Source organism: Papaver somniferum, unplaced genomic scaffold, assembly GCF_003573695.1.
Source record: "Papaver somniferum cultivar HN1 unplaced genomic scaffold, ASM357369v1 unplaced-scaffold_128, whole genome shotgun sequence".
NCBI lineage: Eukaryota > Viridiplantae > Streptophyta > Magnoliopsida > Ranunculales > Papaveraceae > Papaver > Papaver somniferum.
The window spans coordinates 8,039,096-8,054,190 of NW_020621936.1; the positions used below are offsets into that span (position 1 = coordinate 8,039,096).

General features: G+C 38.3%; 1 protein-coding gene across 2 annotated transcripts; it reads right to left on the reverse strand.

Moving 5' to 3' along the window:
• Positions 1-207: 207 nt before the first annotated feature.
• LOC113332037 lies at positions 208-7,920 on the reverse strand. 2 transcript variants are annotated; one of them, XM_026578703.1, is made up of 4 exons: positions 6,793-7,920; positions 4,218-4,356; positions 1,507-4,104; positions 208-970 (listed from the first exon to the last, which is right to left on the reverse strand). In XM_026578703.1, exons 1-4 carry the CDS (start codon positions 7,782-7,784, stop codon positions 647-649), a joined length of 4,053 nt encoding a protein of 1,350 aa, XP_026434488.1. In that variant the 5' UTR covers positions 7,785-7,920; the 3' UTR covers positions 208-646. The 2 variants fall into 2 exon arrangements, with proteins under 2 accessions (XP_026434488.1, XP_026434489.1); XM_026578704.1 differs by having other exon boundaries at positions 208-928; positions 6,793-7,919.
• Positions 7,921-15,095: the final 7,175 nt, after the last annotated feature.

Here is a 15,095-nt window from a genome sequence, read left to right on the forward strand (position 1 = left end):
TTTGATATAACAAACAGTGATTGCAAACGACCTTTTGAGTTTCTAAACAGCGATTGCAAATGCAAAGAAGCAAAGGCTGAGGGGGAACATATCATTGCGAGGGTTGCAGCCTGAACATTGACTATACAGAAATCGTGATAAAACTGAGGGAATTCTAAAATGATGTCGAACTATTAGCATAATCTTAAAATGATTCTATATAACTTGATAACGATAAAGCTGGGTTACATGATACGTGGAGGATTGCATGCAAAGATGACCAATCTAAAGGCCATTCACACAATATAACCTGCGAAGCGGGTGCCAGCACAGATAATATGATGTATATACAGAGATAATCATATAATATAGTACTTAATGTATGAGTATACTGCTGTTTCTAATGATCCAGACTGGATATTTCTCTGTTTAAAGAAGAAACCCTCAAAATACAACAACTTGCCTTGATATAATGCTACAAAAGACACAACCAGCTACAACTATAACTACTTGTACACCATAGTAAAATAGCAACACTACCAATGGGCAACGATTCATTTAACTGCTGAAGGAAATTTACACTGAAACACCCTAAATCAAGTAACAGCACCAACAGAGTTACCTATAAAGATAGAGGACAAAAGTGTCCTAAACTCCTTGTTTTCTCTTATAGATGCCCAGAAATCTTTGCCTTGCAGGAAGGACACATATAACCAACAGAATTATACTCAGTTGCTGAGTCCGTAACATCGATGTTGAATACCAGCGCACACCAAACGCAAACAGTGGGGGTGAGCTGTGGCCTATTTTCCATATTTGGTAAAATTGAAGCCCAATCAAAGCTAATAGAATTTTCAATATCTGTTAAACCTTGACCCATAAAGCTGCTAAACCTTGAAGATTCCATGTCATCCAACCTGAGTTCTTCAAAATCTGATACCTTCTCAACCTGCCTCGAGTTAACAGAATGCATATTATTTTCTCCTTGTTCCTTAAATGTAAACAAAATAATGTAAGAAATGACTTTCAGAAAGACCGCTAAAATTTATCATTTTTTCGACACAGCTATTACGAAATCATCTACAGCTACAGGAAAGCTAAATACAGTAATAATAGTTTGCATACTACCTAACAACCTTATAAAAGTTTGACTTTATTACTGCACAACCATGATGAAACATCCAACACCCGCAAAACATAGGCTGTAAAATTCTTACAAAAATGGCTCACTGGTAGAGTAACTTATGATAGTTTAGAAAAGTTATAGAATAATGTGATTTCTGCGGCATGATTTACAAGGTGACAAGATCACCGCTAATGGGAATCATCCTTAGAATCTAATCCATGTGGACCTCTTTAGACAAGTCACATACCCCGAAGAAGTGTAAAATGGAATGATAAAAACAAAACAGTCTTTATCCACCCAAACAGATTTTATTTATATTACTTCATCATGTATATATGCAAGACATAATCATTGAGTACTTGTTTATTAAAGGATTCACAATTTGTTTGGCGATAGCATACCTTATCCGAAACCATATTGAAAGTGGGGAAACAGTTAGATGATTTCGCCAATTCCAGCGTCTCAAGTAAATTCCCTTCGTCGATACTCCCAATAGTTAATACATCCTTCCCGCGCGCAGAATCCCTTGAGGCGAAAAAATTTCCTGGCTCATTATTGTCAGATTCTTTGACTTCAGAAAACTGGGACCCCTTTGGTATGAGAGAGAAAACCTCATCGACACTAGCTGCAGCATCGTTAATTTGGTGACCAATTGACAGAGAAAGCCAACAGCTTTCAGAACCAGCTTCCTGCTGAGGACCACACTTGTCATTATGCCCACTAGCACTTCCATAGACATATTCCGCATTAGAGGTTTTAGATGTACCCACTCTCTCAATAAACCTTTCCTGGTGAAGTCCATATTTGTCACTTTGCCCACTAGTGCCAAAAACATAATCTCCAGTAGAAGCTTTAGATGCGCCCGCTCTCTCACTAGATGACATAGGTTGCGAATACAAGAGAGAATTAAATGTTCCGAACATGTTATTGCTGTGGTCATGGATCTCACCCAACTTATTTGCAGCTGTAGCATAATTATTCTGCTGCTTATCATAATATCCATCAGCCAAAGTTTCATTCAATTTATCAGCCCCACCACCTTGTTTGCTATATGAAGAAGCCAGATGTAATCCCCAATTGGATTTGGCAGTGGAAGTTTCTGAGACGGATTCTGTAGCTGGCGTGCAACTAGGAGCTTCAACATTCATCTCGTCAAAGTAAGATTTGGCATTCAAATTTCTCAGAACGGAATCCTTAAATGGTGCACAATGAGGGGGGGCCTCAGCACTCAATCCACCGTAATTAAATTTGGCACTTGAATTTCCTGGAATAGAGCCAGTAAATGCTGTGATATGAGGAGAAGCTTCGTGATTCATCTCATATCTGGCACCAAAAATTCCTTGAACGGGATACCTTATAGGAGCACTTTGAGGAACACCGACATACACATCCTCATGATCAGATTTGGCATTTAACATTCCTAAAAAAGAATCAGTAGTTGCACTCTCAGGAGCTCCAACATTGACCGCATCAAGTTTACGTTTTGCCTCAAAAGTTGCTGAAATAGGATCTGTAACTCGTGTGCTGTGAAGAGCTTCACCGCTAATTTTTCCATCGCAATAACTGGCATCTGCAGCCACAGGAACAGATTCATTAACCGGTACATTATGAGGAGCTTCAACACTCACCAGATCACAGTTAGGTCTGGGAATCCGATCTTCGCAAATAGAATCCATGTCTAGTGTATTATAGTAGGGAGCGTCCACATTCATCTTGTCCTGGTTGGATTTGCCACTATGAGAATCAGTAACAGGAATATTATGAGGAGCTTCATCACTAGCCCTGTCACTGTCACGTTTGCAAATAAGAGTTTCAGGAGCAATATCCATGTCTGGTGTACCATAACAAGGAGCTTCCACATTCATCTCGTCAAGGTTAGATTTAGCACTACCAGGTCCTCGAACAAAATCCCTATCTGGTATATTATTTGGAGCTTCACCATTCCTTTCACCATAGTTATATCGCGCATTGTGTGTTTCAGGAGCAGAAGCTTCAACGTCCATCCCCTCAAGGATAGAGTTGGCCTCAGAGATACTTTGAACGGGATCCTTACCTGTTGTAGTAAGAGGTTCTTCTATGAGGATCTCAACATTGCTACATTTGGAATTAGAAATTTCTGGAGCAGAATCTAAAACTGGCGTACTTTGAGGGGCATCTACATTCATCTCGTCATCATGAGACTTGGCATTAGAAGTCTCTGCAGATTCCAGAACTAGTTCACTGTGATGCTTTTCATCATTGCCAGGCTTCGCATTAAGAGTTCCTGGAGAGGAATCTGCAACTGGTGCACTATGGGGTTTTGCAACATTCAGATCACCACAAGCAGGATTGGAAGGAAGACTTTCTGTGATAGAATCGGTACCTGATGCACTACGCAAATCATCAACATTCATTTTATCACAGTGAGTTTTGGCATTCAGAGCTTCTGTAACAGATTCCACAACAAGAATGCTACGAGGAGCTTCGTCATTCATCTCTTCTTTAGGATCCCCAAAAGCCTGAGGAATAGAATCCCTGTCGTTGTCAAGCATTTCGTTGCCCTTAAAGATCACGGAAGGTGTCACACCTAAGGGTGACAACTGTAATCTCTTTGGTTCAGCTGCCTTTCCCGATGATTCAAGCCTCCTGACATAGGCTTTCACATGGTTACCGACATGCCCATTGTAACGATGTTTCTCCAGGAAAATTTTGTGGCAGAATTGACATTCATATTTTCCATCCTTAATTATCACTCCATCAGAAATAGATGTGCATAGTCTGGACTTGTTTTTACTCTGATGTGAAGTCAACAGGTGCTGCAGATATGCATCCTTATCAGCATAACTCGTGTTGCATTTGTGACAAACTAAATAATCATTCGCTTCAACCAATGGTAAGCTTTCATCCCGAAATGGGGTTGCTATGTTCTCTTGTTCAGTAAATATAGGTGCTTGAATTGATGCTTGATGGCGAGTGAAATCTTCCTTAGTCTCTCCATCCTTGTGTAGAAGATTTGCAATCTGAAACATATCACATAATCTTACGGAATGAGGCAGAACAGAACAAATGAATCTTTCAATGGATGATAAAACATACTTTTAGCCAGAAAAACATTATATAGCATCTAACTTACCCTTCCAGTTGCCAAGTTTTTTCCCACACCGGTCTCAACACTAGAATAAGGATTTGGCCGAGTTGTATCTTGAGTTCCAAAAACTGAATGCAAATACGAAGAAACTTCTTTCGTAGACAAGAAATGATGTCCACTTGGGCTGATGGACATTAAAGAACGGAATCAGGGAATTAAGAAAAGACAGCAAACATAACATAGCAGAAAACTCATGAAATGAAAATGAAAGAACCATATGGTTAATAACTTTGGTTTCGATTCTGACTGAAAATGGAAAAAAAACAAACAAAATAAGTAAAAGCACGTTGAAGTGATGGCAAACAGCATCCTACAGGTGATGCATGCTACAAACTCTTTGGAAGTATTTGTTTTTTTTACCTGCAACGGGTAAAACAAGGAGCAAAAATAACATCAAAACAAGTTTTCTTTTATTCCGGATTTATCCGCAAACTTAGGGGTCAATGGGTACCTTACTTGACTTTCAAAGGGTTTGTCAAAACTCTATGGGCTTTCACCCGAAGCACAGTTTCTAACATTCAACTTCCATACCTACAAGTTCAGTAAACGCCTTCCTGTCTAACAATTGTAAAGGAACAAGCAAACCAAATACAACATATTTTAAAGAAGAAAAAAGGAATCGTGATTGCACTATCCTTCTGGACGCTTTACTTGACAAGTAGGAAGGTCATCACATTGCTTGTGTTCACAATACACACATCAAATAAACTCATAGAAAGAAATCAAACACACCACATGCTGTACTGAACTCGAAAATAATCAGAAACCAGGATTCAAAAATAATTCTAAAAATATTAGTCAATTGTCAAAATTAGCTGTGTGGAATACCAAAGAAACGGGGAGTTGTAACTGTATCCATTGAGGATCAAAACTGTTGCCGCACTTGTAACTTAAAAGACCTTTGACGTGGTTACAATGCATGAGTACTGAAGCCTGAGAAATAACTTCTGAAGGTTGTGTTTCATAAACAACACAGTTCTGTATTGCTTAAGATCCAAAATTCCACAAAATTGGTTGCTCGAGTGACTCAAATGCGTTAAGAGCGGTTTATCATTGATGTACTTCAATACGATACACTTCCTTGTAGCCAACCCCCACCCGCCACAGAGAAAAGAAACACACACACAGACTCACATATAAACAAATCTAAAACCCCCAAAACCTACCAAAGCAGCCTTAACAACTATCGTTACCACTTAATATTTGTCCACATCCTCAGTTTGACATGGTATTTGAAATAAATCTCAATTAACATGGCCATTTTCTTAATTACTCTCAAATAAGGATGTAAACAACATAGTTAAAATGACCATTTAAATCTTAATAGAATGCGTTAGTTGCGGGATTTGTCAACAAAGGTATTGAAAGTATTCGAATTTTGAGAGGTGGGGCATGCTGATGATGTGGAATAATCACGAGATAAAACCAAAAGAGCATATGAGGAAATACCTCATGGATAACGAGGCCAACTTAAATATAGTGGCTAATAGATTTACTAATTCCACTTAGTCTACACAAGCATTTTTCAATACAGATAGGTCCATGTTGAATTATCAGATGTGACATGTTGTCTCTCATGCCAATATACCAAACAAGATATTACATCGAAGTTTTAAACACGTATAAGGTAGATTTATAGAGGATGTTATATGCCATTTATATGTGGGATCCTTTCCTTTCATATCGTTTATTCGGATACTAAGCCATCTTCAGCTGTGATATTACCTACTCTGCAAAGCAGTTGTATTTTGACATTATATAAAGTTGTGAATATTCTGGTTGACTTTCTGAAGTAAAGATATGCAACATCAGGAGACTAATTCTAGAATTCTATAGAATCTATACACGGCGTTTAATCATAAACTCGGATAACAATAGATAAAAAAGATGATAAAATATTAAAAACAGATAGCATACAACCACATTTCAAGATTCAAAATATAGGTAAAAGCTGACTAACTCTTGAAGAAATAAACCAAAAAGCAGGAAAGACAGAGTCTTCATATATAACAAGCAAGAAAAGAAAAGAAAAAATTAACCATTTTAAACTTATTTGTATAGTGCCTCGAGATCGAAACGATAATGCTTGCTTAAGAAGTAAGCAGAACTGTGCAGTCTTTACATAAGTAGTTCAACTCAACCAGTGATAGTTACATGGTTGTCCATGCATAAAAACTCCATATCCAACAGTCAGGGCTATCAAGTTAAATCCATAAAGCTAGTCCATGACCACATAAGTATTTAGACTTTCCATACTGCTAAAGTACTAAGTTAAGCACTTAAACTTTCTACGACTTGACAGCAATTTCTACCAGGTATACTCCGAAATTTATTGTATTAATGCGGTGGTCTCTAATAATATGACCTCTAAAGCAAATGGTTAACAAGTATAACAAACATCAATGGTTCTACAACCGCACAAACGCAAAAGCAGCCAATTAATAGCAAAATTCTACATGTACAACACCTAAATCTAATTCCATGATCTCTGAAAGGATATTAATTAAAACCATAAGTATAAGAAACTGAAAATAGATGAGCAAATAAAAACAAGCAGAACCTTATATATCGGCGGCAATACACCCACACTCGTCCTTCTTTCCTCTTCAAGCTCAGCAGAAGTTTCCATCCTTTAGGCAAATGGTCCCCAAAATCAGAAGCATCAACAATCTTTCTCTTCTTCCTAGTACTAGCCCACTGTCCATCTAACGCTCTTAAATACCCTAACAATTCATCATCTGTCTCCAAACCCGCAGTTCTATTTCTCAATTCTTGACCAAATGGATCATTACTAGTACCCAATGCAGCAACATCAACAACATCCCCATTCTTATTCATAATCTCCCTATCCATTTTGCTCTGATCACCACCAGTCCAAGTAACAATCGCTTTACTTTCATCCAGAACTTTCTCATTTTGATTTCTATTCCGGATTGGTTCATATTTTTTAGGTCTCCCTCTTTTTCTTTTCCTTTCTCCATCCTCAAACCCAAATTCTTCTTCTAACACAAACCCATTTCCTTCCTCCAATGCTTCTTCATATACAACCAATTCATCAAAAGATTTACTCTGATTACCAAATGAAACTAATTCATCTTCATTTCTAGTTCCTTCAGCACTAAACCCAAACAATCCCCTAAGATGATTAACAATTTGTTTATTCTCTAATTTCTCGTAATCATAAACATAATTAGGGCTTTTAAAATTAGGGTTTTGTAAACTAGGGTTTTTAGGGAGTATACTACCAGCAGATGAAGAAAAACGTCTATTACGTAATAGATTGTTGCTGTGATGGTCAAGTTCATGTTCTGGAGGAGCAAAATTAAGACGAGAATAAGTTTGTTTTTTACTACCTGCGCTTTCATTGAAGACTGATCGATCAATTTTAGGGATGATAATGTCATCACAACGAGTAAGATCAAAAGTATTGTTTGAAGTACAAAGAGATAATGAATTTAATTCTGATTGTGATAATGATCGTAAATCTATTATAGGTAATGATTCTAGATGTAAGGGTTTTGATACTGAAGATATAGAATCAACAATCGCCATTACTGGATTTAGGGAAGAGAGTTTTGGGTTTCTTTTCTCAGAGTTTGTTTATGTGAGAATAAAATCCCACACCACACCACCACTCCACACCACTCTGTTGTTGCTGTTGAAGTAAGACTGCGTGTTGCTGTGAGAAGAAGAATTTTATAGCCCGTGTACACGAGACAACTTTTGTTCTATAAATTATAGGGTGCGTGAACGTGCACATCTCACCACCAAAATAAAACTCTCCTGCTTTAAGCCTTTAAGCCCGTTTGGGATCCGACAGTTCGCGAACCCAACACATTAGCAATTGCTTGGTAGACTCATCACAACTTTGTTGTTAAGACTGAGATGCTTGATTATGAAAAAGGTTCCTGGTTTAAGACAAGATGATCCTTTACCTCCTTACTTTTTTTCTTGTACATGGAAGCTCTTTGTAGAACTCTCAGATATAAATTAGGTTGCGTGAACATGCACATCTCACCACCAAAATAAAACGCTCCTGCTTTAAGCCTTTAAGCCCGTTTGGGATCCGACAGCTCACGAACCCAACACATTAGCAGTTGCTTGGTAGACTCATCACAACTTTGTTGTTAAGACTGGGATGCTTGATTATCAAAGAGGTCCCTGGCTTAAGACAAGATGACCCTTTATCTCCTAACATTTTTCTCTTCTACATGGAAGCTCTTATTAGAAGCGCCTATGCTGAATCCCGTGCAAAGTAGGTTGCCAAAACCTAGCCTAATTCCCAAAACAGCTTATCCCCAAGTCTTGGTCGTGCATAGAATGGCTGAAACTGCCAATTGGGCACGCGTAGGCATAAGAAAGTCCAGCCCGTTATCGTTCTTGGCTTGTCCGTTCCGTGGAACTGACAACCCATTCCTTTTTTTTCTTCAGATTTCCCACGGATACATGAGTCTCCGTGAAAAATTATTTTCCCTGGATTTCCAGATTCGTTCAATCATACTCACGGATAGACATCCCTCCGAGAGAATTTTATTCTTCTGGATTTTGTGTTTCCTGCCATTCCAACCCTCGGCCACTTCTCCCTCCGTGAAAATCTAATTCCCCTGGATTTCAACTTAAACTCCCCCGTCCTTCACTGGCGAGCTCTTCCTTCAATTATTGATCACTGGCAGTGCCCTTTTCTCATTCTTCATCGTCACTGCCATTACTCATCACTAACATCAACCAAGCTCACAGCCAAACCCGATCTACAATTCTTCATAGGCAAGGCAATCATCACCACTGCCAATATTGGCAGCATATCAATCTCACATCGTCAGCGCTGCTAACCATATTCATCATCACCTAACTCGCTTATCTCGAGCTGTAATCATCTACAACTTTCAATCACAGCAACCACCGAGAATCATCAGCACTACTTTGTTGTTAAGATTGAGATGCTTGATTATCAAAAAGGTCCCTGACTTAAGAAAAGATGATCCTTTACCTCCTTACTTTTTCTCTTCTACATGGAAGCTCTTTTTAGAACTCTCAGATATAAATTAGGTTGCGTGAACGTGCACATCTCACCACCAAAATAAAACGCTCCTGCTTTAAGCCTTTAAGCCTGTTTGGGATCCGACAGTTCACGAACCCAACACATTAGCAGTTGCTTGGTAGACTCATCACAACTTTGTTGTTAACACTGAGATGCTTGATTATCAAAAAGGTCCCTGACTTAAGACAAGATGACCCTTTATCTCCTTACCTTTTTCTCTTCTACATGGAAGCTCTTTTTAGAACTCTCAGATATAAATTAGGTTGCGTGAACGTGCACATCTCACCACCAAAATAAAACACTCCTGCTTTAAGCCTTTAAGCCTGTTTGGGATCCGATAATTCGCGAACCCAACACATTAGCAGTTTCTTGGTAGTCTCATCACAACTTTGTTGGTAAGACTGAGATGTTTGATTATCAAAGAGGTCCCTGGCTTAAGACAAGATGACCCTTTATCTCCTTACCTCTTTCTCTTCTACATGGAAGCTCTTTTTAGAACTCTCATCCAAGCTGAAGATATGATTCTCATCACCGGCATCAGAATTTATAAGAATGGTCCCTTCATCAACCATCTCTTATTTGATAATGACTGCATGATTTTCTGCAAGGCCAATAAGATTGAAGGTCAAAACGTTATGGAAATTCTAAAAAAATTTAGTAGTAATTCTGGTCAGCTCATAAACTTCAACAAATCTGGTATTTTTTCCAGCAACAATACTGGCCCAAACCTTATCTCCATCATCAGCAATAATATGGGAGTACAAGTCATTCAGTCAAATGATAAGTACCTTGGCTCCCCTCTTTTCACCCATAGAAGCAAGATTACATCCTTCAAACCTGGGGTTGATAAACTCAAACTCAGACTAGTTAGTTGGAAGAATGGACCTCTCAAATCTGTTGGTAGACATTTTCTCATTAACTCTGTCACTTCCACTACCAGCATTTACCAGATAAACTCAAACTCCCAAAACAAACCTGTCAAGATCTCAACAAGATTCAAAGAGATTTCTTTTGGGGCAAATGCTTAGACAACCCCAAAGACTACTACCCAAAAGCATGGACTATTGTGTGTAAACCCAATGACATGGGAGGCTTAGGCTTCATGAACATGGAACACTTCAATAGTTTTATGTTCAATAAAATTGGTTGGAGGTTGGGGATTAGAGAAAGACAAAAACTCCCTCTGGTACCAGCTCATGGATGATAAATACCTCCTTGGCAGAAATGTTCTCAATATGGATACCAAACTCAGAAATGGAGATTCTTGGATATGGAAAGGCATTCTAGAAGGCATCAACAACATCCAAGGCTCTTGGAAAATTGAAAATGGCAAGAAAATCAAAATTAATTTGGGAGGATATTTGGATTCCTACAATATCTTCTCAAGTTCCTAAGCCTGCTAATTGCCCAATTGATCTCATATTGGTTGAGCATCTTCTTCTACCTAATGGGGATTGGAATGTTCCTTTTAGAAATACTTGGTTTAATGCTACTATTGCTCATGCTATTCTTGAAATTGCTCTTCACCCAGAAAAAGGGGATCAAATCACGTGGAATCTCATTGAATCTGGAGATTTCACAATCAAGTCTCTATACAAAGCCAAAATGGAAAATCTCTATAGTAATGATGTCTAGACCTGCAACTGGAAAGATTTGTGGAACATGGACATTGCACCCGTGGTTCATATTTTCTTGTGGAAATGTGCCCATGGAATTCTTCCCACTAATGCTAAAATCGGTATCATCCTTCACAACATTGATCCCATCTGCAAGTTTGCAATAGTGGGTGGGTGGGTGGGGGGGGGGGGAATCTATGACACACATGTTTCTAAATTTCCCTGATGCTACCTATGTCTGGAACTTGTTGCTTGGACCATCCCATGGAAAGTTTGAGTGTAACACAAACTCATGGACGGGTTAAACTCTTGGTTCATTTCTGGATCAACTAACACTACTAGCAAAATTTATGCAACTGCCTGCTGGTACATCTGGAAAGCTAGGTGTGATTATATTTTCAATCACATTCAGCCAAATTCCAGGCACACTACTCTAAGTATCCAACAACATCTTTGTAACCATAACAGAGTTCATCACATACATGACCATATCCTCAATTCTGTTCTTCACAATGAGGATTATGAGAGTATATATATCTAATGATAATACTACCACTTACTCCACCAGCGCTGAAGATACTGCCAATTACTCTCTTGGAACTAACCAAAGAGGGGCATTTGGCATAGTTATCAAAATTTACATCCTTCAAACCTGGGGTTAATAAACTCAAACTCAGACTAGTTAGTTGGAAGAATGGACCTCTCAACCCTGTTGGTAGACATGTTCTCATTAACTCTGTCACTTACACTACCATCATTTACCAGATAAACTCAAACTCCCAAAACAAACCTGTCAAGATCTCAACAAGATTCAAAGAGATTTCTTCTGGGGCAAATGCTTAGACAACCCCAAAGACTACTACCCAAAAGCATGGACTGTTGTGTGTAAACCCAAGGACATGGGAGGCTTAGGCTTCATGAACATGGAACACTTCAATAGTTCTATGTTCAATAAAATTGGTTGGAGATTGGAGATTAGAGAAAGACAAAAACTCCCTCTGGTACCAGCTCATGGATGATAAATACCTCCTTGGCAGAAATGTTCTCAATATGGATACCAAAATCAGAGATGGAGATTCTTGGATATGGAAAGGCATTCTAGAAGGCATCACAACATCCAAGGCTATTGGAAAATTGGAAATGGAAAGAAAATCAAAATTAATTTGGGAGGATATTTGGATTCCTACAATATCTTCTCAAGTTCCTAAGCCTGCTAATTGCCCAATTGATCTCATATTGGTTGAGCATCTTCTTCTACCTAATGGGGATTGAAATATTCCTTTTAGAAATACTTGGTTCAATGCTGCTATTGCTCATGCTATTCTTGACATTGCTCTTCACCCAGAAGAAGGGGATCAAATCACGTGGAATCTCATTGAATCTGGAGATTTCACAGTCAAGTCTCTATACAAAGCCAAAATGGAAAATCTTTATAGTAATGATGTCTAGACCTGCAACTGGAAAGATTTTTGGAACATGGACATTGCACCCGTGGTTCATATTTTCTTATGGAAATGTGCCCATGGAATTATTCCCACTAATGCTAAAATCAGTATCATCCTTCACAACATTGATCCCACCTGCAAGTTTGCAATAGTGGGTGTGTGTGTGGGGGGGGGGGGGGGGGTGTGTGTGGAAACTATGACACACATGTTCCTAAATTTCCCTGATGCTACCTATGTCTGGCACTTATTGCTTGGACCATCCCATGGAAAGTTTGATTGTAACACAAACTCATGAACGAGTTAAACTCTTGGTTCATTTCTGGATCAACTAAAACTACTAGCAAAATTTATGCAACTGCCTGCCGGTACATCTGGAAAGCTAGGTGTGATTATATTTTCAATCACATTCAGCCAAATTCCAGGCACACTACTCTAAGTATCCAACAACATCTTTGTAACCATAACAGAGTTCATCACATACATGACCATATCCTCAATTTTGTTCTTCACAATGAGGATTATGAGAGTATATATATCTAATGATAATACTACCACTTACTCCACTAGCGCTGAAGATACTGCCAATTACTCTCTTGGCACTAACCAAAGAGGGGAATTTGGCATAGTTATCAAAATTTACACCTTACAAAACCCTGAAACCATGGTTTATTTCACTGCCCTTACAGCTCTAGATGTTGCAGGAAACACCATTGGGGATAGAGGATATCCAGGACACAATGGACAATAGGGAGCAACATGAGGATAAAACTTAGCCTTTGAGTGGGCCAAGGGATTTCAGCACACCAGTGTTGAAATTCAGGCTGAATCCATGGAAATTCTTGTTCGCTTCACAATTTTATACCATAATACAGTCCAAGGAAGATTCCACCTCAGTTACTATGAAAGAAGTAGAAGAGAAGAAAATGCATACAATGATATGAGCATCCATATCATTTCTTTTGTTTTAGTTATACTTAAAATTATCCATAGACTTCAAAACTTGGATGCGTTTTGAAAAAGAGGGGGTACAACAACCACACCCAATATTTCGCTTAGCAATCTGTATGTACAAACTCCAATATACTTTCTAGAGAATCAACTAGACAGTCAGACTCAATCTAGAGAAAATTATATTGAGGAGTTAATATCTCTCTCACTTGATTTGATCTTTACTCAATCAAATAAGAATTTGCGAGTCTTTATCAAATACAAGGATAATAAACTTGGATGGTACCAAAGACCAATATCCAAGGATCAATCAATTTTTAATCAACAACTAAGGTTGGATTTTACAATTGATCGATACAACGCACAACCTGTGATATTTCAATTATATAACAAAATATAATACGGAATAGAAATAACACTGACACCAGAAATTTTGTTAACGAGGAAACCGCAAATGCAGAAAAACCCCGGGACCTAGTCCAGATTGAACACCACACTGTATTAAGATGCTACAGACACTAGCCTACTACAAACTAACTTCGTTCTGGACTGTAGTTGAACCCCAATCAATCTCACACTGATTCAAGGTACAGTTGCGCTCCTTACGTCTCTGATCCTAGCAGGATACTACGCACATGATTCCCTTAGCTGATCTCACCCACAACTAAGAGTTGCTACGACCCAAAGTTGAAGACTTTAATAAACAAATTTGTATCACACAGAAAAGTCTACGGAATAGATAAACCTGTCTCTCACAGAAATACCTACGAGTTTTGTTCCGTCTTTTGATAAATCAAGGTGAACAGGAACCAATTAATAACCCGGACTTATATTCCCGAAGAATAACCTAGTATTATCAATCACCTCACAATAATCTTAATCGACGCGGCGAAAGAAGATATTGTGGAATCACAAACGATGAGACGAACATGTTTGTGACTACTTTTCTATCTTGCCTATCGGAGATATAAATCTCAAGCCAATCGTTACGATTTTACTCAAAACGATAGAAACAGCAAGATCAGATCACACAACTACGAGAAAATAGTATCGGTCTGGCTTCACAATCTCAATGAAGTTTTTAAGTCGTTAACCTGGTTTTCAAGAAGAAACCTAAGGTTAAAGGAGAATCGACTCTAGCTAATACAACTAGTATCACACAGGAGGTGTGGGGATTAGGTTTCCCAGTTGCTAGAGTTTTACCTTATATAGTCTTTCAAATCGGAGTTTGCAATCAATGTTAGCTTGGTAACAAAGCATTCAATATTCATCGTTAGATGTAAACTTGATTAGATTCAAGCTAATATCTTTCAACCGTTAGATCGAAAACTTAGCTTGTTATACACAAATGAAATTTACTATTTTGGGTTTATGTAACCGTACCTAAACATGAACTTTTGTTGGTTCAACAATAGTTAACCAATGGTTATCCATATGAGCACTTTCATATCAACCATGTTCTTCTTCACCATAACTAGTTCAAATGACTCAAATGAACTTGTTAGAGAGTTGTTCAATTGCAAGGAAATCTTATGTAACTACACAAGACACAATCGAAGCAAAAACGATTTGATTCACTTGAATCGTTTCATGAACTATATAGCCACGGTTTGCATTTAGCATTTCTTAGTTAATATAAATAAGTTCACAAACAATCGTCTTTAGATATAACCAGCTTAAGTTCCCGGAAGGAGTTCTCAAACTCCAGCAAATATTCTCGGGTCGAGAACTTCTGCCAGTTCGCGGACTGAGTTCACGGCTCTTGTTCCGGTTCTTTTGATCAACAAAGTTCGCAAACTTCGGTTCAAGGAAAAAT

What these genes read in the sequence shown, in the direction of transcription:
- LOC113332037 (XM_026578703.1), bottom strand. Translation starts at nt 7,784, where the DNA reads ATGGCGATTGTTGATTCTATATCTTCAGTATCAAAACCCTTACATCTA. An exon ending in AAAACTTGGCAACTGGAAGG is followed by an intron (nt 4,105 to 4,217) that starts GTAAGTTAGATG and finishes GATATGTTTCAG; the next exon opens with ATTGCAAATCTTCTACACAA. An exon ending in TCAATATGGTTTCGGATAAG is followed by an intron (nt 971 to 1,506) that starts GTATGCTATCGC and finishes TTTACATTTAAG; the next exon opens with GAACAAGGAGAAAATAATAT.